This window comes from Nipponia nippon, unplaced genomic scaffold, assembly GCF_047370975.1.
Source record: "Nipponia nippon isolate SJK-2023a ecotype South Korea unplaced genomic scaffold, ASM4737097v1 scaffold_2, whole genome shotgun sequence".
Taxonomy (NCBI): Eukaryota; Metazoa; Chordata; class Aves; order Pelecaniformes; family Threskiornithidae; genus Nipponia; species Nipponia nippon.
The window spans coordinates 39,883,201-39,910,646 of record NW_028262336.1 but is presented as its reverse complement, the minus strand read 5'-3'; the positions used below and the strand labels follow the sequence as shown (position 1 = coordinate 39,910,646).

Genomic DNA, 27,446 nt, shown 5'->3' with positions numbered 1-27,446 from the left:
CACTACAAGAAGGACATTGAGGTGCTGGAGTGTGTCCAGAGGAGGGCAACGAAGTTGGTGAAGGGTCTAGAGCACATGTCTTATGAGGAGTGGCTGAGGGAACAGGGCTTGTTTAGCCTGGAGAAGAGGAGGCTGAGGGGAGACCTTATTGCTCTGTACAACTACCTGAAAGGAGGTTGTAGCAAGGTGGGGGTCGGTCTCTTCTCCCAAGTAACAAGTGATAGGACGAGAGGAAATGGCCTCAAGCTGCGCCAGGGCAGGTTTAGGTTAGACATTAGGAAAAAATTCTTCAAGAGGGTGGTCAAGCACTGGAACAGGCTGCCCAGGGAAGCGGTTGAGTCTCCATCCCTGGAGGTATTTAAAGAACAGATAGATATGGTGCTTGAAGACATGGTATAGATGGACTTGGCAGTGCTAGGTTAACGGTTGGACTCGATGATCTCAGAGGTCTTTTCCAACCTTGATGATTCTATGATTCTAAGTTTGACATTTTTGCCTGCAGATAACCTCAGGCAGGCATGAAGCACAGCAAATTAGAGAAGGACATCCTGGGACACAGCAACAGCAGGTCCCAGGTGTCAGCACTTCACAGCAATGGTTGTTGGTGTCCTGGAGAAGTTGGCAGTCTCAGGCCAGTCACACAGTGTCACCTACTACTTCTTTCATGTTTCTTCACGATATCTGGTCACACCAGATTCAGTCAACATTACTACTACTGTTACATAGACATGGCTGGAAAAAAGGATGCATGCTTAGCAGGTGAGAATAATTCTTGTGGTGAGTTCAACTCAGATACCAAATCCACGAAACAGACTCCTTGCTTCGGGATAATTTCTGTGCAACATGTGTGACTCACTTCAAGTCCATGTCAACATCTAAATCACAATAGCCCAACTTCCACAATTAACTAGTGATTTTTCAAGTTTTATAATATTCCCAAGCTCTTTACCAACAACAGCCAACAGTAATTATTTGATAAAACAGATGCAGTGGTTTGGGGAGAGTTAAACTGAAATGTCTCTTGATACTAAATAACATAACTTGACATGTTATAATTTGAATAATTCAGTGCTATTACAGAAGTCTAATGTAAAGAGGGGGAAAAGTTTTCTCTTTTCCCTCACCCCAACTAGAGTGGATCACCAGTCTTGCTCTTGCTTTGTACCCCTAATGACCTAAGCAGGGCAGGTGAACAAAAGAGTGAAGTACCTGCAGCAGATAAAAGTTGGTCTGTAGAATGGTTTCAGGCCTAAGTGAATTATTTATCAGTGACTCAGGACATCTCTTCTATGACAAGTAATAGTGCAGCAATTACAATGGATACTGGCTTGGTTTTGCATCCAGGAAAAAATGGATTAAAATAAACAATGGTTAAAATAAACAAGTAAAAAACAAAGTGACCACTTACCTCAAAGCTATAAATAATGTCTGCAAATGAACATCTACTGGCAATTTCCTTGAAGATATTTTTAGATCCTTATACTATCCCATTTAATCTGAAATGTATTATACTGCAGTCAAGAATACAAAAGGGTTAATAGCATTAGCGTCCCCTAAGTTTTCTGATGTCCTATTTGTATTTTTGGGTAAGGGTAGGACAGGGTAAGAATATTCCATATAATGTTTAGTATGTTGTAGAAATAGCATGGATAATCCCAAAATAAAAGTCACTGAATTTTGCTTTCCATTTCCCCATAATACCAAGGCTGTTTGAACACAGGGAAGCATAGAAGGATACTCCAACACAAGTCATTCCTTTTCTATGTTAAAATGGAAAATGTTTTATTGTTAAGAATTATGGAGGCTTTTAACCATGGATCATACATGCTTTTGTCTTCTATAACCAAATAAAGTTATTCCCTAGGTACTCAGGTACAGTACTTGGCCTTCCAGACCTAGAATTTATTTGGGGTTTCCTTTAAAATGTACAAAACTTCTTCTGTTATATCATTTGCTTCAAGAGCAAAACAAAAAATCTCAAGGCATTGGCTTTGCATTTTTTAATCTTATGACACAGGTACAGGACAGTTAAATGACAGCTCCAAGAGCCTTTCGTGCTACAGAACGGCAGGTAAGGAACTCGCCTACACTCAGACCAATTTGCACTATGGTAGTCATTTTCTATGAGTCAGGTAGTCAAGCAATCACTAGGTGTGACTAAGTATGCGAGCCTATTTCTGCCATCTTTCCTCAGAAAGCGTTCATCACACAATGGTACAAAAAGAACTGGGCCATATTTAGGAATGTTTGCTTAAGGGATCGCAAAGTTGTTTGAAGTACTGATTAACAAATAAGCTACCCTGTGCTTCAAGGCTGAAGGGCCAACTTCACTCCTCTCACTGGGATGGTGGATGTACCTGGTACTGCCATCACACCCATGACTGTAGCTAACTAACACTACTGCTGGTCTCCATGAGGCCCAGTAATGTGGAGCTCGGCACTGGCTGCTAAATCTGCGTGGAAAAAAAAGTGTTAAATCAGGCAGCAATAAACCTCATGTTGTCAGAGCTAGGACTATTACTATATCCAATCAACTCATTTAAACTGTTGTGATTGTAATGTACACATGCCTTTGGTTTTTCACCATGCTCAGCAATCCAAGATCAGAAATTATGCAGTCAGGAGCAAGAAACATCCAGCAGTGCTTCTGACCACACATCATGATCCCAAACTGACCATTTGACCGGCACAGACAGATGGAAAATTCACCCAAAAGAGCGAGATGATGGTTGAATGCTCTGAGCAAGACTCAGATATTTTATATTTCCACCTAGCCTCTGACACCAGCTGCAGACATCCAAAACAAGCTTCTGTTCACAGGGAACAAAATGACAAAGAGAAAAATATAGTGTAGGGAGGTGCCTGCATCCTCTGTTACCACTCAAGAGCAGCACTTCCTTGTGACACGTTATACAAGCATATAGGAAAAGAATACCTATTTTTCCTGAAAAGCTTATGACCTGAAAAGCCAAGACAAAGGCAGGGAGAATAAAAAGATGCAGAGAGAGGTGAAGTGATTTACGCAAGGAAGTAGCAACAGTGTTGTTCCCAACATATTTTAAGCTTGTTGGTTTTGATTTAAACCTGAGGAAACACTTGTATGCCCACAGCTTGCCCCTTTTCCGGTCTAATAAAATCTATTTGTAGCCTTTCCCATATAAACCTTGTCCTAACCAAATAGCTAAAACAATCCAGTAAGGTCTGGCAGGGATCAAAAACTTTTTTGGCTTACAATCTAACACCATTTCCATAGCTTCGCACATTAATCAAGTGTCTTTTAAGACCCTGGAGAGATACTACTGGGGGATGAATTTATATCAGGACTTGGACCTTTTTTTCAAACAAAACTAACAGTTCAAGGGACTCTGAGTGTAGGGGCGGTGGCTGTTTATAAGTGTTAGTATCTGAATTGTAGTGAAATATATGCCTAAAACTACCCAAAATAGAAGGAGTCCACCGCAGACTTAAGAGAAAACAGAGTCAAACTCTCACATGAGAAATAAATACATTAGTACGACACGCTCAAAGCAGCCAGTGATTACATCTGTTTTCAGCCTGGGCTTTCTCTCCCTGCTGTAGCGTATGGTGGTCCCGCAGCTACTGTAGTGATGGCCACTGTGTAGGCACACTTTAAACTAGACAATCTGGGTGCTTGTTGGCATCGTAACCACAGCAGTACAGAGCTCAGCATGAGCTAATCTCCTTACCATTTACCCAGCTTCTCAGGTGGGTTTTACAGCAAACTGTGCTTCTTGATCTAGCAGCACAGAGCTATCAGCAGCAGGGAAACTACTTGAAAGATAACTTAGCTATATCACCTTGTGGTGTTGTCATTGCTTCAGAGAGGCAACTTAAGACAAGCTTGACTGCAGAAGGTGTTCAGCAAAGTACTGTGAAAATTGGAGACTTTTCAGGAGCTCCAAATCAGCTCTCAAAATCCTGGAGTGTTGCAAAACATCAAGTTAGGACCCCAATAAGCAAGAGAAGTATACAGGGAAATTGCTAGTGGGATTTTGTGGAATTTGTTTAAAGCAAAACAGTACCAAACCCCCAAACTGTTGTGCATGACAACAATAAACTAACAGCAACAGAAGAGTTGAACCATCTAGACAGAAACTATGACATACTACAATAAATGCAAGGATTAAATCAATGAGTCAATAACTTTGTGGGTTACTTTGCACAGCCTAAAGAGAAATGAGAACACTAGGGATAAATCAGTACATTTACTTTTAAGTAATACTAGGGGATAGAGCTCGTGAGGCAGGTATCCATAATTAGGCCAGCTCTCTAATTAAGAGCCCATTAAGTCTTGCTAGCAGAAATACAAGACTGATAATCTAACACAGTGAATTTTGCAAGAATTGCTGGCTAAAAATCAAATTAAGGCAATCAATGGTGAAAAGGGAATTCCCAGGGAAAATATTTTTCAGGGTGTTTTTTTTGTTGTTGTTTTTTAAATGCAGAACTAACACACATCAGGGCAGGGGGGAAGCTTATTAAGTGATCATGACAAGTATCACTGACTCAGAGGACAACATTGTGTTGATATGCTGTATATTACTTCTTGGTTTATGAGCCAGTTTAAAAGAAGCTTTACATAAAATGCTTTAGGATCTACACTGAATTAGGATTGATTTGTTTAATGGCCACGCTAGAGCAGGAAAAAAGAATGAGTCAGACAAATGGAGGACCACACAACCAGAATTACATTTTACAATACCATTTTGTACCTGTAGAGTACTCCATCTTGCAGGCAATGCCAGTATTAGGTTTCAATTGATTTTTACATGCTGACATGCCACTTAGCTACCAAGGGCACCAGACTGCACTGTACCGGACATATTCCCCTATGTGAGATCTGTAACGCTCCCAATTAAGTGAACTGTGCTGCATAGAAAACTTCTGAGAAGTCATCACAAATCACCTATAAGCCAGAAGACTTGAATAGTAAAGACGGTCTTCTCAAGATCATTCACTATGAGACATTAGTTTACAACAAATCATAATTCTAGCATCGTTAAGGAACAAACATTCAGTAGGGACAAATAACTAGCTTCATCTGAAAAGCCCCTACACCATAATTCTAGAATACATTTCCACATTCTCTCCTAAATCCCATCAAGTAGATGATAGGTTTTACAGGATGACTAGAAGAACAAAATACTCAAGGACATGCAAGAAAATAATTAATTTTTAAAAGAGGGAGGCAGAAGAGAGCTTTTCTTTTAAAAGAGGAGTTACACAAAAAAGAATGTGGACAAAGCTGAGTTTACATTGCTATGTTCTACAGCCACTGGCTGCAGTCTTTCAACATCATCTCCTCTGTTTCGGCATTAAAAGGAGAAAAAAGTAAGCAAGCACATTTCTTTCAGGTAAGTGATGCTTGTTCAGCATTTAGAAAGACTGCATCAGGTAGGATCTGGCTTCTATACATACAAATATACCTCTTAAGAATACAATTTTATCCCTGCAACCTCATGGCAAAAGGCAAAAAGCTGGCAAAAGGAAAATGCACCCTGAAAAAAAAGCTCTGCCTAGGGATCTTGTTTGAGACAATGGAAGCTTTATCACTGTCTTTAGGGAAACCACTGTCCTGTGGCATGAAAGTAGGACTCTGTACTGCTCTGAGAACATGTTAGAAGACCACAGTCAACACAATTCCTATGACTGAGATGACACAAAGCATGCGGAGGAGGGATTGTAAAGACTACAGTGGAGGAAGGCGCAGGGAGGATATGTGATAGAGAAGAGAATAAATAAAAGTGACATATAAAGTTGTTCACAATGGAAATTTATGCAAGCTAGCAAAGGTTCCTCTACACCTATGCTACTATTTTCATCTTAAAACAAAAAAAGAGCTGGAGACTACACATTTAAATAAACTTACATAGAGTACTTCATCAAGTTGTCTCATAAGCAGCTATGCAGCTTTGTTTGTGGTTTAATCTGATTGTTCAGACAACCCACATCCTTCTAGCAATACATATAAGAATGCATGACATAGTTCTGATCTTTCAAAAAGGTCCCAGAATTCAGAGTGTTAAAACACTGCAGAATGACCAGAAGACCTCTTCCAGCAGTCATAAATATAAGAATGAAACCTTGTAGTTATTGAGGCAGCTGTGTAAAACTTTACCTGATGCATAGAGAAGCTGCTAATGAATAATGGCCAGGTGTTTTCATTTTCACCTCATTAGAGGAGCTTTCTCTTTCCACACTACAGCTTTGTTAATGGTTTGTCAAGCCAGAGTGTTATTCTTGGATATTACATCAACAGTAGCCCTTCTATAGATCATTGCTTTTATAAAATGCTTTACATCAAAACAAAGAGTTTTCACTGTGACTAGTCCTAATAAGCCTATGCTATTTTTGATACTCAGCTTGAGTATCAAAAGAGAGAGTTTCACAGGAAACCATCTATCACTTTCTAAAGAATGGGTTTTCTTCAGATCTCTTCAGTTGGGCTTCTAAGCTTTTATACATGGAGTCACTTATGAAAAATTGTCATCCCAAATTTTGAAGAATGGGTACCTACAGAAAGGATCTACCCATATTAACAGACCTAGATGAGCAAATCTAGGAACTTTGTTGTTAATTCCTTAGACATAAAGAAAATTCACTCTCCTGCAGGAGCAGACCATCACACCAGCCAATGTAGCTTAACAGTGACCAATAAACACCTGCTGCACCTCTAAAAGGAAGGGTGCATGGTCCACACTCCTGGATTACTCTCTTTGCTGAAATGTCTCTCACTGCAGCTAAAGAAGGGGGGGGGGGAGGGGAACAAGGAAATAGGATTTGCAGTTGTGGCAACAATTTAATAATTTAACACCTGTTCACTGGAAACTAGACAGTGGAGGCATTCGTTTTGCTGAGGCCACTGCACAGCCATCTGAATGTAAAGATTTTTTTACCATCTCTGACTTGGGTCGGGTATAAGCGGGTGACCTAGAACTGAATGGCTCTGCTTTACATTAACAAACCTTTGAAACATACCGGTGCCTCACACCTGCATTTCCTTTCACTAACTGGTAATTCCTTATTGTGAGCATTTGCATTCACTGTGGTATTTATTTATGATAACAAAGGTGTCACAGAAGATTAAAGATTTTCTACCCTGAGATGCTCAGACAGATAGTAGCAGAGTTATTTTTACTTAAGAGAAATTCTAAAAAATACATTAGGAAAAAAGAAACAACAATCTAAAAAAAAAAAAAATTTCCAATAATGAAAGGAAACAATTGCTCCCTAACTACATATGCCTTTCTTATGAAAGAACAGTGAAACTGTTCACTGCTATTTCCTAGGCAACAATTGTATAAACAGAAATAAATCCCACTGAATTCTTGTGAATTAGCCTTAAAAAATAGATTAAACATGAATATAATCCATAGCATAAGTAATGCAGGAGTAAAACTGGAGCACAAAACCTAAAGGAATTAATAAGGTTAATAAGTACTTGACAAGGTGCAGCTGACAGCAGCCTATACCACCTTAGCAACTTAAAGGGAAAAGGAAGGGGTTTTCCTTCCACTCAATCTCCTTTAAATATACTTGCTGCAGAAAGTGGAACTTGTTAACCTTATAACACTGACATTTAAAAAGTAGAGATAATTATAAACAAGGTGAGCAAACCCTACCAGGCAAATGGGTTTAAGTTGAATACTTATAAGGTCTTTTTCTTTTCTTTTCTTTTTAAAGAGCTAAATACGTGCTAGACAACTTTAATGAGGCAGAGCAAACAGGAATTATCTCAAAAGACATTCACCCAGAGATAACACTATCCAGTTTCTGTTTGGTTCAGGATTTCACTCACAGTAGCAAACACCTATCCTGTTTAATTAAAAGAAACATTCATATAAGGAACATGAGGTTCTTGAATATGAATTTAAATATAACAGCCTAAGAAAGCAGTTAAGAATAAGAATGGATTGTAATTCTAAATGAAATTATCTGCAAACCCCACACTTCAGAAAGTTCAATAGCTGTACAGATATAATAAGCTTTGAATTCAAGGTATCAGATCTCAGCTAATGTAATCTGTTCAGATCAATCAATAGGATGGCAGTAACTGTGTGTGTATAAGGACCTTAAACTTATTCATACTGGAGTTGTTGCCAAAGCCTTCAGCTTCATCTGTGGTTATATGACTCCTTCCACCACAAGACAGCATGCAGTGTTGTTCTGGCTTTTTTACACTAGCTGGATAAGCCTGGGCAATGCTAAAAGCAAAATATGGTTCTTCTCTGAAATAGCTCAGTAGATTTGCTCCATCAATATTCAGCCAGATTTTGTCACTTTGATACGTTTCTCAGATTTCACTAAAATTAAGGTGTAAAGCTTTAATTTCTTGTTTACTTCCAAGCACATTAAGATCAAGAAGGTGACTGGGAACAGCCAAATGGAGTTATCAAGAACAAATCATGCTTGACCAACCTGATTGCCTTCTACCAGTCATCTACCAGTTGTGATGACTGGTAGCATGGACGAAGGGAGAGCTGTAGGTATTGTTTATCTTGGCTTTAGCAAGGTCTTTGATGTGTTTTCCCACAGCAGCTTTATAGCTAAATTAGGGAACTATAGACTAGAAAAACAGACAGTAAATAGGGTTGAAAATTGGCTGGACAACCTGGCCTAAAGGTTCACCACCAGGGTCAGCAGGACAAAGTCCAGCTAGTGGCCAGTGTCATCCCTCAGGGACCAGCACTGGAACCAATAAAGTTTAGTGGACTGTAGGACAGAAAGCACTCTCAGCAAGTGTGCAAATGACACCAAACTGGGAAGAACAGTAAAATACACTGGAGGGCAGGGCTGCAATTCAGAAGGACCTCAATACGTTGGAGAATAGCACCAAGTTCAACAAAATCAAAAGCAAAGCCCTGCACCTGGAAAGGGACAGCACACTGCATGGGCTTACAGGATGGGGAATGACTGGTTGGGGAGTAGCTTTGCTGAAAAAAATCTTTGGGTCCTGGTGGACAAATTCAACATGAGCTAGCAATGGGCCCTTGAAGGCCAACAGCATCCTGAGCTAGTGGAAGTGCAACCAGCAGGTCCAGGAGCGTAATCCTTCACCTCTGCTTGGCATTTGTGAGATTACATCTGGAGCACTGTGCAGTTTTGGGCTCCCTAGTACAAGAAAGACATTGACATACTGGAGCAAGTCCAGCATAGGACAACCAGGACGGTCCAGGGGCTGGAGCACTTGGCATATGGGAACAAGCTGAGAGAGCTGGGTTTGTTAAGCCCAGAGAGAAGATAGGTCAAGGGATATACTGCAGTCTACGGCTATTTAATGGCAGGGCGTAGAGAAAACAGACTCTTCTCAAACATGCACAGTGGAAAGATGAGAGGCACCAGGGACAAGTTGGAACACAGGAAATTCTGGTTAGATGTAAGGAAAATCAGTGGTCAGACACTGGAACAGGCACCCAAAGAGGCTGCAGAAACTCCATCCCTGGAGTTATTCAAGTCTCAGCTGGGCAACCTTGTCTAGCTGACCCTTTTTTGAGTAAGGAGTGGATCAGCTGCCCTTCAGAGGACCCTCCAAACTACATGATGACTATGATTCAGTGATTCTAGCTTTGCGGATTCATCAAACATAAAAAAGGTAAATGAGGTACCTTTCTGCAGATCTCCCATGTGCCTCAGTGTTTCCACCTAAATGAGCTACAGAATTGTTTTCTAAAATTCTGGTTAGTTTTACCCTTAGAAATGGACTCTGTCTACTGAAATGATTGTTGGATCCTGTTTAGTATGCTTATCTCATCATGTGGTATACATCTTCTTAATGCTGGCTCCTAACTCTGTTAAGTAGAAAGGTACCAAACTGTCGCCCCATCATAAGGATGAGGAAGACTAATATGAACAGATTCAGGGATGCTCCCGAGATCACACAAGAAGTTTTGGGGAGACCTGAGAATTCCACATACGCTCCCTGCATCTTAGGGTAACCCTAAAGTTTAAGGTGTTCTTTCTTTGTACTGAAGGAAGCAGACATAATTTTACAAAGGTAAAGCAACTTCTGAAAAACCTACAGCTCTCTCAAATTACCCAAGAAGATGTAATTCAGTGGCAGATTATTGCAGATGGCAGCATGTGACTGCCATGGCCAGGGTGCAGGGCTAGAAAATAGAAGGTAGGAAAAAAAGTAATGCATAAGCAAAGTGAAAGAAGTGCCATATGGCACTGCAAATGTGGAAACTCCCCATACTAATGCTTTTATAGAATCAATTTCCAGAGCCTAGCCTCATTTTAAGCATCATATGTTGAATCAGTCAAGGGTGCCATGGACTGAGTGTAACTGTTTTAAAACAGGAGCCTTGATTTTTGATTCTGCCTTTCAGTAGGATGAGCTGGCCTAGCCAAATGCACACATAGCACCATGCCCAAGGCCACATTCCTTTCACTACACAAGATAATGTGAAAAACTCTTTAACATATAATGCAATAAGCTTCTAGCTGTTAATTAGCAATGATAAATGTTTTGAGTGCATTACCTGGAATATATTATCCCCACCCACCTATTCCCACAATAAATTAAAAACTGGATCTATTTGAATTGTATGTGTGTGGGGAGAAAGCTCAAAATCAGCAAAGTGTGACTGTATTGTAAAGTTAAATGTGTAGGTAGTTCTCATCTTAAAGTTTTATGGGCTTGCAAAGATTAGATAATATGTCAGAATAGTTAGGAGGGGATTGGGAATCCTATTTGCAGTTCTTCTCCAGCAGGCTCACTTCTCAGGCTGACCTGTTAATAAAGGCAACCCCTGGACCATGGAGAGAACTACTGAAGCAGAGCAAGGTGTAACGGCCAGATGCAGTGTTAATACCAATTGTGAATTACATATTATTTAGGCCAAGCAGTAATATAGAAAAGGGTATTTCCAGCGCTGGCTAAATGAGGAGAGAGAGGAGGAAATTGCTGACCTTAATCTTGACTTGGTATGCTGAAGGAATGTTTCTCTTCCTAAGAACAACAGGAAAATACATACATTTCTCACTTAAACTTGTTGATATGAAAAAGGCTGACCAAGATCTCAATAAATATCAGGGTGATACATCAAAGGCTGGTGAATTATTTCAAATAAGATGATGTTTTACTAGGAATTCAGGTAAAGTGAGACAGAGACAAGGAATGGTGGGAAGTGGAACCAGGAAAACGAGGACAAAATTAGAGCTGTATTCTTGTTTAAATATCTGTAGCATCTGTAAACCATATGTACCAAGTATGTGTGATATTAAGGTTAGTCATCAGTGCGGGGGCTTGTAATGAGTCCCTTGTCATTTACAGAGGGACCTGGCCTGTCCAGCTCCTGGTAGGAGGCAAATGAAACACCATAAAACAAGGCAATTCACCTTAGTATACTTTAGTGCTTCACTTCACGCAGGAAACATAAGGCTCCTCTAAAGAGCACGGTCTTTGTACTGTGCAGTATTAGTAAACTTACAAGACTCTGCCCATGGAATTTGCACCAGACTTTTATGAAAAAATATTTTTAGCGCTAAGCAAGCAAGATAGTAGAAAAGCTATAGGATAAAGATTTGAAACAGTGCACAAAGCAGCAAAAGCTATAAAATCCTAGTTAATATACATGAGAAAATAATTCGTATGCATTGAAGCCTTGGGAAGAAAGCAGATGCACAAGCATTTTTACTGTAGATAAATGCAGTGTGGCTGCTGCTGAATGTAAAATACAGAAGACAACTTTTGTCTTATTATTCCTCGTCATGCTTGATGATCTTTCTTGCAGCAGTTTGGGATGGTAATGAAGTAGTGAACTCATGGAAATTAATGGTTTACCTAGTCCATTTAATCTCATTTCCAGGATGTGACCATATGGGCTGGAATCAAGTATCCTTGTTGTATCCCTGTTGTCTGAAGGATCTATTGCTATATGATGAGAAAAGATGCAGAAATAATAATTCTCCACATTTAGGTTATGAGAAAGTTGTGGGAAAGGTGTGGACAGCTTCTGTACTAAAGACCAGTAACTAGCTCTGGCAGTCATCATCATCATTATAAAAGGCAATAATAATAATTTCCTTTGCTTTCCCTGCTTTCCTTGCTTTTATTGCTCCATTGTACACATTGTTCACTAGCACTCTTTTGAGGATGGTTCAAGATCTCACAGTCTTCTAGCTTTTTGAAAGAAAAGTGGATAAATCACTCTAGCACCATAAAAACCTATGGAGAAGACAATTTCCTTTCCCGTTCCCAGAAAATTAACGTGCAGACTACACCAGGAATAGATATTCTGAGGAACTGCTGACATCTTGGTATTTGAGCTTACTATAGATATTCACAGTATCTGGAGTCAAATATAATCTTTCCCACTCCCTTTAGTGTAACTATTGGATCTATAACTAAAAAGTGGTTAAGCCATAGTAGCTTTCTTCTTCTCTGGCATTTATGCTATAGAACATCCCAAGCAGAGGTAGGATTTGGCTTGTTTCAAGATTTGATGTGCAAGAAATTCACTGTGTGCTGTAGTAGTGAGAAATTTCAAAAGTAGGTATAGATCCAAAGATGCAGCCTATGACACGATGAAATATTCAAGAACTATTTAAGGCTGACTTTTGTGATACATAGCATGAAAGGGGATTAAAGATTTCGTCTGTTCTTTGTCATTGTTGAAGAGACACTAAAGAGAAAGCAAATTTAGAGCCAGACTGTAGCCTACACTGGCAATTACAGTGACTGTTTTTATATCGTTTGCAAGTGCTTATGTTTGAACCCCAAATTATGTCTTGAGGCAAGGGGCTTTCATTGACTCTCTTCTTGTCTGATGAGGCTGTCCAGCATCTAGTATATCAAGAGCTCAGCTTTCCCCCTGCATAACTGATGGCAGTGAGCTGGAAAAAGGGTACAAGCCAGCAGAGGGAGAGGGCTTCTGTGTGGAGAAAAGAAAGTGATAACATGCAGTTCTCTGAAAGGCTGTATAAATCTGACCATATTTCTAATTTCTTAGCAGCCCTGGCAAGGGGAGCAGCATCAGAATCTGAACAGAGGACATTGCCCTGTCTTCCTGTGGAAAGCTTTGCCAGTGCCACCCACAGTCCTTCTGAACACCGGCTCTGAAATGCAATCATTCGTCTTGCCAAAAGCATTCTTTTCTCTGCAATAGTCCAAACCTTCCTTCTCTCTCTCCTTGTCATTAAGTGAACATTACAAGCCCATTCAGCACTTTCTATTGTTCCCAGAAGCACATTTCTACTACTGAGTTATACAGCAGAAGCGGTACAAGTAGCCACATGTTCATCAACCATATTAATTTACACTCCCTCCAAAAACAGCACATTTCTGAAACCTCATCAGTTTCTAAAGCAAATTACACATCACTTCTGACATATCAAAATTGAAGCAAAGCTCAGCAGGACTCATCAATTCTCAGCAAAGACTAAATAGCATAGTGAGATTTCTAATGCCTGTTTAAAGGGTTTTAAAAACATGCATATGAACACCTTGAACTAACATATTTCATCATGAGTAACTAAAGGCAAAGTGCAGTTGTCAAAATCAGAGACCAAAGAACATCTTTGTGATTATTAATGTTTTGTGATAAATTTGCCACTATCACACTTTACATCTATCTTATCTTTCTGACATTTCAGGCCAAATTGTACTATATAGGAGCTGAGCTCCACTGTCATCTTTTGTGCCCCTTCAAGTATCAGAAGTAATCTGTCCTGCTGCTCTGGGGTACAGAGAATTTTTCAGTTCCTTGAAATAAAATGAAAAAGGGGGAAAGTGGAAAAGAGCTATGTCATGGTCTTTGTGCATGTATTGCAAAGAATCTGCAATTTTGATTTAAGATACTGCCTGTCAGCATCATATGCAACTGGAAGCGAAGTTCAGTAGCTCTTCCAAACGTTACCTACTCTGCATTTTCTCTTCTAAATAAAAATCTACCTTAAAGTATCAGTGGAACAAAAAGATACAGAGCATACATATTTAAAATCAGTGTCTCCACAGAGTCAGCGTCCATTACTGTTGTCTATATTTTGACACGAGAGGTCTCTATTGTCCTTCAGTTTTAGGGTTACATTTAGACTCTTCAAACACTGATGGAGGAGGCTGAGAAGAGGAAATTTCTGCCTGTTGGAGATGTTCCAACCAGACTCAGTCATAGGCACAAAGGATACCCCTTCTGATGTCCCTCATCTCTTTCCCAGCATCTGGTGCCTGATCTTCCAAAAAGGATGTTTTTATCTTCAACTATACCCCTGAATGCTGCTACTCCAAGGCACAACCCGTTGGGTACAATTTGGATTAGCATTTAAGGTTACAGTAATTTGGGGGTTACACCCATAGCTGTGAAGTGTCATTCTAAGATGGTGGAAAAACATTCCATCTAGCATCTAACCATTTCTGCTCAAAATTTAGTTTTTTAGGCCCATATTCTACAGGGAGCCCTGAAAGTCAGGGTGCGACAATATATGGACGCACATGCCTCTATGGGCACCCACAGACTGGATGTAACCTCTCTTATCTGAGATGATCTGTTAAATTAAAGATTGTAGCTTTGTTCTATGTGATTAGGTTCATAGAAGTAAAGGCTAGAAAGTAGCTACGGTTCATTTGGGCCAGACAGAAAATATTCTTCGCTTTGGTCCAGGATTGTGTAACCAATTTACATTGATTGTGCAACTTCACAGATGTAAGCTGCTCTAAAACCCCTGAAGTCAAAAGAAATCTTTCCATTGACTTTAGTGGCTTTGAATCCAGTTCATACTCTACAGTACAATCTGTATTTCCCCCACAGATCAATAAAACGCAAAACAAAATGTTCACTATGTAGTGTAATCCATCCTGCTCCAGCTCCGTAGCAGACAAATGAGATGCCCTTTATTGAAGCCCACAATGAATAAATGAGACTTTCTGCAAGTTTTATATGTTCATCAATGTTCATTACCTCTCAATTGATTTTCTAAGGTCTGAAATATTCTTCTACCTGCATTTAATATATGCCCTTACTTTAGTTTCTTTGACTGCAATTGAAACTCTCCTGGCTCTGATTCCAGGCTGAAAGTTCCCCATTTTTTTATTACTATAAGATGAAGTAGTGTTAATTGCATCCTTCACTAAAGAAGGGTGGATACCTTATAACTCATCAAGAATCTATAGGCCAATGAATGAGTTTACTGAATTGAATACCTCTAGCAATGAAAAATTTCAAATTTATATTACAGAATATTCACAGAAAACAAAACTTTAATCCAGCCTTAGGGCTGCATTTTAGAAATCCCTTCCTATGAATTATGTGCATTGGATCAGGGAATGAAAATGGCAGCACTATGAGTCACATAGATAATTTAAATTATCTTGAAATTTCAAAGCCAGACATTCAGGATGGCTATCTGACTTGTGCTTTTCAGATCAACATTTAGTCACAAGAATTATTAATTGATTATTTGGAAAGATAAGCTAGTTTCCACATTTTCATCCACTGTACAGTTCGTGGAGGTCGCTAATGCAATAGGATATCAGTAAAGAAAATGACAGGTTTCCATATGAAGTATGTGAAGCTTTCGGGAGGGTATATGTGGTAGCCTGCAGACAGTTAAGACAGTCACCACAGGTCTCCAAACATGCGGCTCACAGCCATTCCTGCCACAAGTTGAAATATCTGCAGGCATCTTACAAACTCCTAATGCTGCTGCTTGCCAAGGGTTGTATTTCAGCCAGTTGCCCTCCCGGGGGTGCAAAAATTTCACCTGAGGGAACTACCTGCAAAACACCAGGCTTCTCACCCAGCTGTGCGCTGCTGCTCCTGGTCTTCCTTTTGTTTGTCTGTGACAAAGCTCAAACCTTGAAGATACTAGGGATGTGTTTTCCCACTGACTTCAGGCCTTGACTCATCCTAAACAGGAGCCCTACTGAAATCTAATGACTGTGCATTTCATCCCCTCTGGGATTAGGTGCCACAACACCCCAAGTGCACAGCAACATGGATGAGAAAATGCGGGCACACGAGAAGGTGACTGAACACATGGTCACTGCTTGATGGGAACTGACCCTTTGGCAGCAAATGAAGATTTAAGCTGATCATGAGACTACAAGCAAGAAAGATGTTGCAACGCTGAGCCAAAGTCACTGGGAGCAATGCAGAGGCTGGAGGTACTGCTCAAATGGAATTTAAGCAATTGCTGCAGAAATTATTGGGGGAGCCTCCTCAGCCTGTTAGGAGGTCAGGCTATATCAGAATAGCTGATTCTTGCTTTAGACTCTCTGATTTTTTCTTTTTAACATTTTCCAGGGCTTCTAATTCATCTGTCCTGGAAAGCAGATATTATTTGGGACTGGCAACAGCTGCCATGAAGAGAATATCTGCTCTCTTCACTAAGGGCTCACAATACAGAGACTGAGGGTGTGATAATACAATGCATTGGCTGCAGCAATGTAGCTGATGCCAGTTCTCCCGTGCCTGCTTGCTGGTGCTCATCCCTGCTGATCTGTTGCCGAAATAGTCTGGGCTGAGAATACTCACTTCCCAACCACTTCATTGTGTAGCGGATCACTTCAATGACTCAAATTTATCATACAGTCCTGGAAAAATATTGTATTAGAACAAGTGAGGTTGTGGACATGGGTATGGTGAGCAGGAACAAGAAGCCAGAGGTAAAGGGAGAACTACATGTCATTACACCCTTGGAAACAAAATCTGCCTCAAGAAATCAAGGAAGACCAGAGGCTCATTTTGTATATTTCCTCTTTTTAGCCTGAAAGCAATTTTTCTCTCTGGATGGTAAGTAATTAATACCAAGTAAATGTCAGTAAAGGTAGATAAAATGCCTTCTGGAGCAGTCAATCCACACACAAGTCACCCTTTTCTCTTAATCCAACACTGCTCTACTTAGAGAGCAAATCTCACTGCAATCTTAATTATGAAGTTTTGAATGGAAACTCCACAGTGTAGAGGGACTGGAAGTTTTCAGGGGCTCACCTTTGGTGTTGGCTCAGTGCTAGCACACTGAAGTCCTAGTCTTGGTTGGAATTCCTAGCTATGGTGAGTATACAAGTAACTATAAAAATATTAATTTCAGTAATAATAGTACCCTTATTCTGATTGACCTCAATCCAAGAATAAAAGTCCCAAAGATACCAGAGGAAAATTTAAACACTCTTTTTTAAACAGTGCTCTATTGTCCTGAAAATAGACTCACACAGATGCTAAAAATACATTCATGTGGCATAATGGTCAACAGTTTGTAGAATAGCTTTGTGTAATTTTAGTGATGCTGCTGACTCCTAAATTTGAAACCAAATTAATTTTAGTTTTACTTCATTTTGCTTGGAAAGATTTTTCAACATAAGGTTTGGGATTTTTCTCTTTTTTCCTTTTTTTTTTTTTTTTTAAAGCACTGCTGTTTCAGGTTTTGCTGGCAAATAGTGCTGAACTCATGCAGTCTGTTTGCCAGAGTTAAGGTCACTGCAGCTTTAGTTTTACAAAGAACACCATTTTTCTGTTTCTCTGTTAATCTTGGCCTGAAAAGACCACACATTACCCTTCCCAATTGAACAGTTTAGCCTTTGTTCCTTTGTTTGTGTTATACTATTAATCTGCTAGGTCGATAGCAAAAATGTGTGAACTGCTAGTGTGCCAGATGATTGACAGGCAATTAGCAGCTTCCAGAGAACCATGCCTTAAATTCTGCAGATACCTGACTGCATTGGGAGGCAGAGGCTGCTGATCTGACTTTTTTGTAAACTTTTACTGCAATACTAAAAATGGGAACTTTAAAAGAACTAGTGTAACTATTCTCAGGAGCTTCAGCTGCTGGAGACCCACAAAATTGAATCAGAGGTGTGAAGAGCTTTACTGTAAGCAAATAATTAACTTGTATCTGTTCAGATCTCTCAGAAAATAAGGTTTGCAAAGCAGCGTTGGCTTTAAACTTTACCTGATGAGCAAGAAAACTTCCTCACTGAAATACAAATTAGAGAAAACATTCTTCTCCAATTGCCAGTTTTTGTGAAGAGGTGTAGCCCATGAATAATGAAACTTTCAGCTTGCTAGGTTTTTGTGAGGTTCTCATTTTTTTTCTCCCTGTTCTTAATTTCTTCCTATGATGGCCACCCACTTTGTCTTCTGTTAAGCTCTGCTAAAAAGTAATAGTGCTAACAGCATCCTAGAATGGTGTCCCTATACTCTTCATTGATATATAGTCTGATTTTTTAAGTTTACACATTGAAAGCATGTATTTGTGTTTGATGGTATTCCATTTCTCTGTATATAAAATAGGTCCATGTTATGAGAGTTACATACCTTTCCCTGCCAAGAAGATTTTGCCTGTGCAAAAAGCTTCATCATCTTCAGTGTGTGACTGTAGGTCATTTATTAGACACACATGTGCACCAGAGCACTGCTCACTTACTGACAATTTCTACATTTTTTTAAAGAGGTTGGGGCTTGGTCAGCCACCACCAGGATACCTGGTTACACCTGTACTTACTCACATTTTACTCACAGAAATCTTGACAGACTCAAGCAGGGAAAAAATCAGATACTTCTTAGTTCACCGTTGCTTTGACAGCATGAGAGCAGCTGGCCAAAGCCCTTCGGTAGCAGCGGTGCCAGACTGCACACCCCTCTGATTTGGAGAGTCGGTGCCCGCAAACATACACAGGTCTGAGTGTAACTGCAGGGAGAGAGGGAGAACTTGTAAGAAAATTGAAACGGCTCCCTCCCAGCCACCACCTTTTCCAAGTCTGCTGCAAAGACTTCTTTTGTATAGACACAGAACAGTCGAAATCTTGGGGGTTTAGCTTTTGTCCAAGAGATTCAAGAATCACAAGCTGCAAATAGCATCAAATGCACTTTGCCAGGATGAAAGCATGAGCTCAGTGTAGTTTGGATTTGCACCTTCGGTTCCCAAGAGAACTGGCATTTTAAAACCTGAGGCCTAAATCACCATGTTGTCACACTCTTACAGCTTTAAAAACAGCTATAAAAATAAGCGTGTTAGAATTACAAGATGTTTGGTAGGGAGTATAATGGCATTGCAGTTCAGTCAGGTAAGGGTTGTTTTCAAACAAATGGAGTGCAATCTGTTCACACTTAGGCGCTTCTCAGGTTCTCTTTGCCTGTTCCTTTCACAAGTTGTATGATCTTTTATGTTAAAATGTCTATGTGTTAAAAAATTCAGAATAATTCAGTAGTTTTTCTTTTAATCCAACAACTGCAAAGCTTTTCAGATGTTCTGCAGTGAAAATAATTTTCTCCAGCTAGGGCTTCTTATTTCATTACATGAATCCCTTTTGGCTTCCCCTCAAGCAAATTTTATTGATGTAATAATTTAAGTTGCTTCCAATTAGGCCTTGAAAATTATGTATTCTAAATATTTCCATTAAAAATTCTTGATATTAGTTTAACAAGTACTTTGTTATACAGCTTTACAGCAGGCATACTTACTTCAAAAGATAACCAGGACAAATCCTGAAATAAATGTTTCTTTTCTTCTAGCATCAAGGGAAGAAATAGGAACAGATAGAAACAAAGTGTGTGTCTGTAGGAAAGAAGGGCCATATTTCTCAGTTGCTATTCATTTCACTTTTTCTCAGACATTTTCATTACTGATCTATCACTGATAGAGCTGAAATTAGTCCCCCCCAGTCCTGTTATTCCAAAATAAGTATAATGATCAGCTTTGCCTTCCTATTCTCTTAACTTCCACATGGCTTAAATGTTTTAGCTTTCTTTTTCCTATTGATGAGAAAAATAGATAAGCAGTTGAAAGGGAAAAAAACCCCCAAACCTAAACCAGATGTAGCAGCTAAGAAATTATTTAAAAAGAGATGAAATTTTACAACCTGAATACATTTAAGTATTTTAAATAATTCTAATATTATAAAATTATCTGAGAAAAAACATGACTTGTTCTCAATGAAAAGAATTTAAGATAATGGCTCTGATTCTGCCTCCTGTGATAGCTCTTAGAACAGCAACCTGGAGACAAAGGTAAGTATTTAGGCCCACAGCAGCTCTGAGCCACTCAGAAAATATTCCTCTTATTTAGGAAGGCATTTATGAATCCATTCATCATTGTTATATACCAAGGCTTGTCTGCTACTGCAGAAAGTCTTTTGTACCCTGCTGTACCATTATGATTTATCTCATTTACAGCTAGTTTCATATTCACCAAGAGACACAGCTGTCGTGGCAGGATGGAGGACCATCCCAAATTCCACCGTGTCCTGCCCAGCTTAAGTTTCATTGCACAGTGAGCCACATCTCCCTTCAGGACAGGGTTTTAGTTATGGTGCACAGTACAGTACACAGAGGTGCTCAGAAGGTATGTAGTGACCCAAGGCACCTACAAGGGCAAAAGCATCTCAGGAAGCTTACATTCGGTGGGAATGTGATCTGGGCATGAGCTGACAAAAGCCTCCAAACCTGCTTTGCAATCCAGCACCTCTCAGGGTGTTAAAAATAACTTCACAGATCTTTTGGGAGTCTTGTATTATTTGTCACCCTTGAAGCTTAGCTCTGGGTCTGTTTCTTTGGCAGGCAGGAAGGTCACTTACTTCTGCCAGGTGTCTCTCACCTTGACATGGGACAATGGGCTCCCTGGTTACCACTCACTTGTGTTCTCACTCTGTTAGTTTTACCCTGAACTCCAAAACCTTATCCATATCAAGCATGCCTGGTTGACCCCAGGGAAGGGCAGTCTCCTTTCAGAAGAGGATTAGATCCCGTCCAGAACACAAAAGGTAAATGGACAACTCTCCCTGCTGCCCTGTTGTTCAACCTCTTCAGTGTGACATAACATACATGGTACCACTACAGTAACCATGATCGATACACAAAACAGTTCTGCTGCCTGTCCCAATACTCACACTTCAGGTGTTTCAGCCATATCCCTCTTCAGCGTCTTTGACAGAAAGGTGCCAAATTATTACCTTCCCTCTCATAGGTGAGGGGCTGGAGGCTGCAAGGCAGAGGATCTGCAATGCAGTCGGAAGCCGAACCCAACTCAGATGCCATTCCTGAAACACAGAAGTCACCATTCATCTGTCCTAGGATACGCTGCTTCCACCAAGATGAACTCATCATCAGAGATAACATGCCCCTGGCTCCTGACCGCCATGAACATCTGAACATCATGAACATCTGCTGCCTAGCTGTATGCATTTAGATATTCTCTTGCAGTGGCAGGCCTAACATATTCATTCATTTATGTATCAAATCTTATAGTTCAATAGTATGATATCATGGGTCTGAAAAAGCAAAAGAAAATGGACTGAGAAAGGAAGGCAGGAAAATTAAAATAAGCAATAATAGATAGCAGATATTGTTGAATATACCTTTTGTGATTTTGCTGTTACAATTCAAAACTTAGTTGAATGCCCATATTTCACTCACTAACAATTCATACATTCCTCATAGAAATCGTGAGTTTCCAACCAAATATACCAACCAAATGAGTTTCCAACCAAATATACCAACCAAACCAGTTGGTCTAAGAGTAGTCAATGGCCTACTGGATAGCAGACCCACTTGATTTATTGTGGGGGAACTATGTAAAAACCATGCTCTTAATGAGACACTGAACTACTGTTTTCCACCTGGTTGTCTGCATCCAGTGTTTCTCCTCACAAATCAAAAAACTTGGTGTAAGTAAGTATTAACTGAACAAAAGAAAAATCACAAAACTCAGCCTTCCTGTAGGTTGCAATGCTTGTTGCACACCAAATTCCAGATGAACACTCAACTTTTTTGAATACTTGGAAGATTTAAAGTCCTCATTGAAGCTACTGCCTGTTGGAAAAGCCCAAGAATACTGCTTTCCATCAAGAGATTGCCAGGAAGTCACCAACACAGCAGAAAAATCTTCTGTATCTCCAAAATCCCACTGCACCTATATATTTAACACAAAAAACATTGACTTGGGAAGTACTCCTTCAAGGTACAGAAACAAGCAAGCATTACAACTCCCTGTCCACAGACAAAACACCAAAATATCAACCTAAAAGAAGATTTTGTAAAGTCCCAAAAAGTTTTGCTTTGGCTATGTTTGCCCAAGTTTGTACATTGGAGTTTTTAGCATCACTTGCAGACCTCAAAACATTTGTTTCCACCAAGCACTCTGTTGCTTGATCATGTTCAAACTGCATTTTGGTAGGAACAAACTTGGGCTCGTACACCCTCTTCCACACATTTTCTCTTATTCACAACATGTCGTACATCCAGCCACGCTTCATCTGGTTCAGCAGCAGAGTGCAGGCCTACTTTTATGATGGATACCAAACACATTGTGAGATGCCACTCAAGACTGCCAAGTCTGCTGGCATGTCTTCAGCACATGTAGGGCATGCCAGCTCATGCCAGACCAGTGCTCCTATCATTCAGCATGTTTGGATAGACAAGGTTTGAGTAAGGCACCCTCACCCTACACTTAGTTTCTTCCCCTGCTAAGCCAGTGGGCCTCTCTGACCTTGTGCCAACATGTAGGCACACAGATGACCTAAAATTTGGGCATTAAGCCCAGGTCAAACCCTTCGCAATATGCCCCTTAAAGCCACACCCACTACAACCAGAATTTTAATGCAGATTTCAAGAAATATGCCTTCCATCTCCTCTGGCTTGATCCCTTGCTCCCCAGTCGCTGTGGAGTCATAATTCCCTATGAACTTCCTCCCTCATTGTGCTTGCAGTTCAAAAGAAAACAAATCTTCAGACATCCCCCATCCTTCTCCGGCTCCATGCCACCCATCACACTCACTTCTTGCTCTGAATTCCTTTTCTATTACTTGATTTCCACTCTGTGCACCCCACCCTCGTGCCTCTACTTGCTCATTGCAACGGTCCGCTGAAGCCAAGGCTTCTGCCCTTGATTCTCCTATCACTTTCTGCTGGCAGCCTCTTCTTCACGCTGCTGCCTGCTCACATGAGAGGTACCCAGTGAGGCAGAGGATGACAGTATGTTATCACACAGCAGAAACAACACAGTATCACATCTTCAATGTTTTAAACATGCTCTTCCATTTTTGCAACACCACATTTGAGGTTCAAAACCAGTATCTGTTTTTTTTCAGGGTGAAAAGTAACCTGACTTTCAGACTCAAAATGGAAAAAAGTGTTAGTTATTGGAAATGTGAAAGAAATGTGTATATAATGAATAAATTTCCCCACTGGAACAAGGTGCTCAGTATAGATTCCCATTTCAACACATGGCCTTGTTATTTACCACATTAAAAGCAATTTGGTTTTCTGATTTACAATAATTGCATTTTTATAAAGGCATTATGGGCTGTGTGACACCCAGACACCTGCCCTGCGCTATTTATTCTATGGCCAGGTGAGATGGAGGGATTACATCAGCAAGATCCTACATCTCTCTCTCCCCCCCTCTATATTTTGATAAGATTCCTTTAGTATGGTAACTGAATATCAGGCATATTCATTAGCCTAAGCAGACTGTTCCTTCTCAGCCTGCCCAACAGAAAACCAGACCAGTTTCGGCTGTGTCCATATATATTCCACGCGGAGCAAAACAGGCACATTTGGTTAGTGTAACAATTTTTTTTATTTCAGTTACTTTTTCACATATAACTTTATGTAAGCTACAAAAATCGTGAAATGCAGAAATGGTATTAAAACTGCAAACTTAAAAGTCTTGATAAAAAAAAAAAAAAAGTGTCTTTCCCTGCTAACAATGACAGTTTAAAATGAACAATATTTTGATGGATTCATTTAATAAACATACCATACACTTCTCAAAAATAAATAAAGAACAACATCAGAAAAAACATCAACAACATGAAGCATTTAGTTGCCTTTTTTTTTTCCTTTAAAGACAGAAATGAAATTTCTAGGCACAGTTTTAGGCATTATAGAGGACACAGAGGCAATAGGTTAGTGTGCACTGCTCTGTACAAAAATACAGTCTGAATAAATTACATTGCTAGCCATAAGATTAGACTTCACTTACCAGTCAGTTCATTGCATGTTTAATAATATACAGTTACATGCTAATCCATATATATCATTTATATTTCAAACACATAGGTGTCTCTATATTTGTTTTTAAAATTTACAAAAGCTAAACGAAGTTGTGCAAGAAATCCAGAAGAGGTGCTAGGTACTTGTCAGCACCGGACGGTATACTGTAAGCTTAAAAAATACAAATAACTAGCCCTGCTTGCAAGTTTGCTATATATATATTTATTCATATATATTTGGAAGAAAAACAATGGATTTGTTGTGCGAGAGAATCATCCTGCCAGTGAGATAAAGCCAAACAACTGAAATAACGGTGGCATGACACAAGCACAACATACAAAATGATTAATTTGTCACACGTACACTCAAGACACAGATATGTATCCTTTTTGTGGCGAGAAAAAAAATTCAGCATAATGTTGTATTTACTTTTAGTTCAGTGCTGAGAAACAGAATGCTTGCCAAAATTGGCAACGGGGGGTGGGGGTGGGGGGGTAGGGGGTGTGTGGAGGAACGGCAGTAGCAACATAAGCTAAAGGTAGGTACCTGTACCCATATACTAGATGCCCGAACACAAAGGACCTGAGGAGTTTGAGAGGTGTGCCGTAATAGATTGCATTATCTTCAAGAGGAAAAAACATGTTGAGACTGAAAATCAGATCTCTGACTCAAATATGAATGAAGAATCTTGTCTTTGGGCATTCACATTTGTAGATTTTTTGCCTGATGTCTTTCATACTAAGAGCCGGGTGACTTTCAGAGTGCATGCCATTAATTTGCATATACCTTAGGCCTCACAGTTGTTTTCGCTCAAACTCTACAGAAAGAAAAATTACTTGATAGATTAGTAGATACGATACAGGTTCAGCACTATACCTTCTTGTCAGCATAGGCAAAGTGCCGTGCAATGTCAGCACCAAAACACTGTCCTCCTAGAAAGTACAGAAATCTTCTCACAGTGGGATTCTCTATGTTAACCTAATTCCCATGCCAAACTACAATGTTCTCCATGCTGCTAAATAAAAGCAGAACTACACAGCTGTTCAGAAAGATACAAAGTTAACTATATACTGAATATCCACCTTAAGTCAGTCTCAGGAAAAAAAAGCAGAGTTACAAATGCTCTCTGGCGCCTGTGGAACAAGTGGACATAATTTTTCCTCCCATCCTTTTTGTTCTCCAGGCATTGCCATAAAATCCCTTCCAAGTCAAGCTATCATTTTGCTCCCTCTAATCTAATTAATCACCCCTGGTCCTGGAAAGACTGCTGATACGGAATATTCTGCCAGAGCAGTACAGATTTAACTCTAGAGAGCCCCAGAGTTTTATAAACCATCTCTGTACGTCAGCAATACTTTCACAACCACCTCCTAAAGGCAGCCCTGCGGTCCCATGGTCATTGCAGAACCTCTGTGCCCCGCAAAGAGCGGCACAAGCATTAACACTGTATATGCGGTCTTAACATCCAGTAGTTCAGCAGCCTTTTCCGTGGAACCAGCAAAACCATTTGTGTAGAGGTGGATGTGTAACCCCAGCATATTTTCTTTTGCAGAGGTCCACACAGAATATATTTTAAATTTCTCCATTAAAAAAAATAGTTATTTCTAAAGATTAGAATTGTATAAAAATATGTTCATAATTAATTGAAAATATCCAAATAAGCAAATCGTAAACAAAAATAAAAGTGATGCGGATTAAATTCATGTGAAAGTTCTGCCTATGTTATGCTGGGCTTCATTTCATGTGTACAGTCTCTGGATGTTTTAAGTGGGAAACTTACTAAGCAAGGAGTAATTAGATGTACGCAATCATCAGCCAGTCCATTATAAACTCAGCTTTTAAAAATAAGAGATTACCTCCTGAAGTGGTAATGTTTTAATATGGACACGATGGGGTCTCAGCTGTATTCTTGATAATCAGAGACACTCACAACCTAACTAGATTTTAAAAAAATGGCAGTTTTTTCTTAGGAACAGCCTTAGAAAACAATTTTTAGTAAGTACTAGATTGCACATGGAACAGCAAGTAGTTATTTTGTCCAGTTCTGCCTTAACTTGATGTGAACTTTTAAGCATTTCCCATAACACAGAGTCTGTACAAGGGCATATACAGAAGACAAACCATTTTATGTGTATTTTGTAACACCAATCAAAATTGGGGGTATCAATCTAAGACTCTCAAGAATGTGTATAAAGTTAGTATTTTAACCACTGCATCACAGCTCATATTACAATTTTAAGATGAATCATCTCTCTCCCTCTGCATTTATATTTGTATTATATATATTCATTTATACTAACAAATACCTTTCAAAAATATAACTGAACTTGTTCCATATGCATTCTTTTCATGACAATGTTCAGAAGTTAAATGGGTACTTAGGACAACTGCAATTCATTCATGCATTTTAGATGCCTCGGGGACAGACGAGGTCTTTTTCTACTCCCCTTTATCTCCACCCTCCCAGCAAAATACTCAGAGCTGAGACAACTTCCAACTACAGAGTCAGGAGCACATGTCTCCGGCTTTGGACTTCCTTCAACAATCTGCTACAGCTGGCACAGTGATGTCAATTACCAATTCATTAAATCCTGTGTGGTTGGTGGCCTTTTTTTTTTATTATTATTCTCCCAGAAGACTGCTGAATGCAGATATTAGACAAGTCATTAACCAGTTACATTCACTGCCCTCAACACAGTCACTTGCAACTAATTCCTTAAGAGCTTTTTTGAGCAAGTAACAAGGGGCCAACACAGCCTATTGTACAAGACGCCATTGCCTGCTTATCAGACATTTGAATCCTCTATGATACAGGGAAACTTCTAAATGGAGCCTATACCAGCTGCTCCCCCGAAGGCAACAGCAGATGCTGGCGTTGCATTCTCATTCCAACTAGTTTTCTCACAATGATCGCCGTCACATAGATCCTTTTGCTTGTTGTCAGGAAAAATGAAGCTTATGTATCAGCAGCTTGCAGCATCTGCCTATGTAAGATCAGCAATCCTAGTGTTTGCAGTTCTTTTAAATGGTTGTAAAAGCTGGTTATAGTGTTCACACCCAAAAGGCAAAGGCTATTTTATCAACAGAGCAGACTGTTTGGTGCTCCACAAGTGTTCTAAAAAAACCATGAGTTAGAAAAGATGGGGTAATCCTTTTGTTATTTTTCTTTTCATTAAACGATTCTAGTAATAGTCTTCATAGTTCTTAGGGTTCAGGCAATAAAGAATGGCACCCCCAAATGAAAATATAGTTGCACCCCAAGCCAGGCCATAGCCCCAGTTGAACTCATGGTATATTTTCAAGCTGACTGTTTCGATGAACTTGATTGGGTAAAGGACTAAGCTGCACACCTGAAGAACAACTGAAAGAGAAAAAACCCATATGTCAGAAGAAGCCTTAATTCATTTCCGTAAACCAAGGAAAACATCACATAACTGAAATTCACATTTAAAATGCTCTTGGTGCATTTTTAGCTTGTATGTACTACTTTTTTTTGAA

At 39.7% G+C, this 27,446-nt stretch overlaps 1 protein-coding gene across 11 annotated transcripts in view; it reads right to left on the bottom strand.

The window, feature by feature from the left end:
* TMEM47 (transmembrane protein 47) overlaps window positions 1-27,446 on the bottom strand; it is a 100,473-nt gene that overhangs the window by 51,324 nt on the left and 21,703 nt on the right. For 6 of the 11 annotated variants that reach the window (XR_015704792.1, XR_015704793.1, XR_015704794.1 and 3 more), the window contains one exon: window positions 27,182-27,309. The exons of 2 other annotated variants lie outside the window; for them this stretch is intronic. Coding sequence is in view for 1 of the 9 variants with exons in the window: in XM_009473446.2 (XP_009471721.1) it covers window positions 27,131-27,309 (179 nt within the window). In the remaining 8 variants the exon portion in view is untranslated. Of the gene's footprint in view, window positions 1-23,523; window positions 27,310-27,446 lie in introns of those variants that run through there. 3 more of the 11 variants (XR_015704795.1, XR_015704799.1, XM_009473446.2) reach the window with 2 other exon arrangements.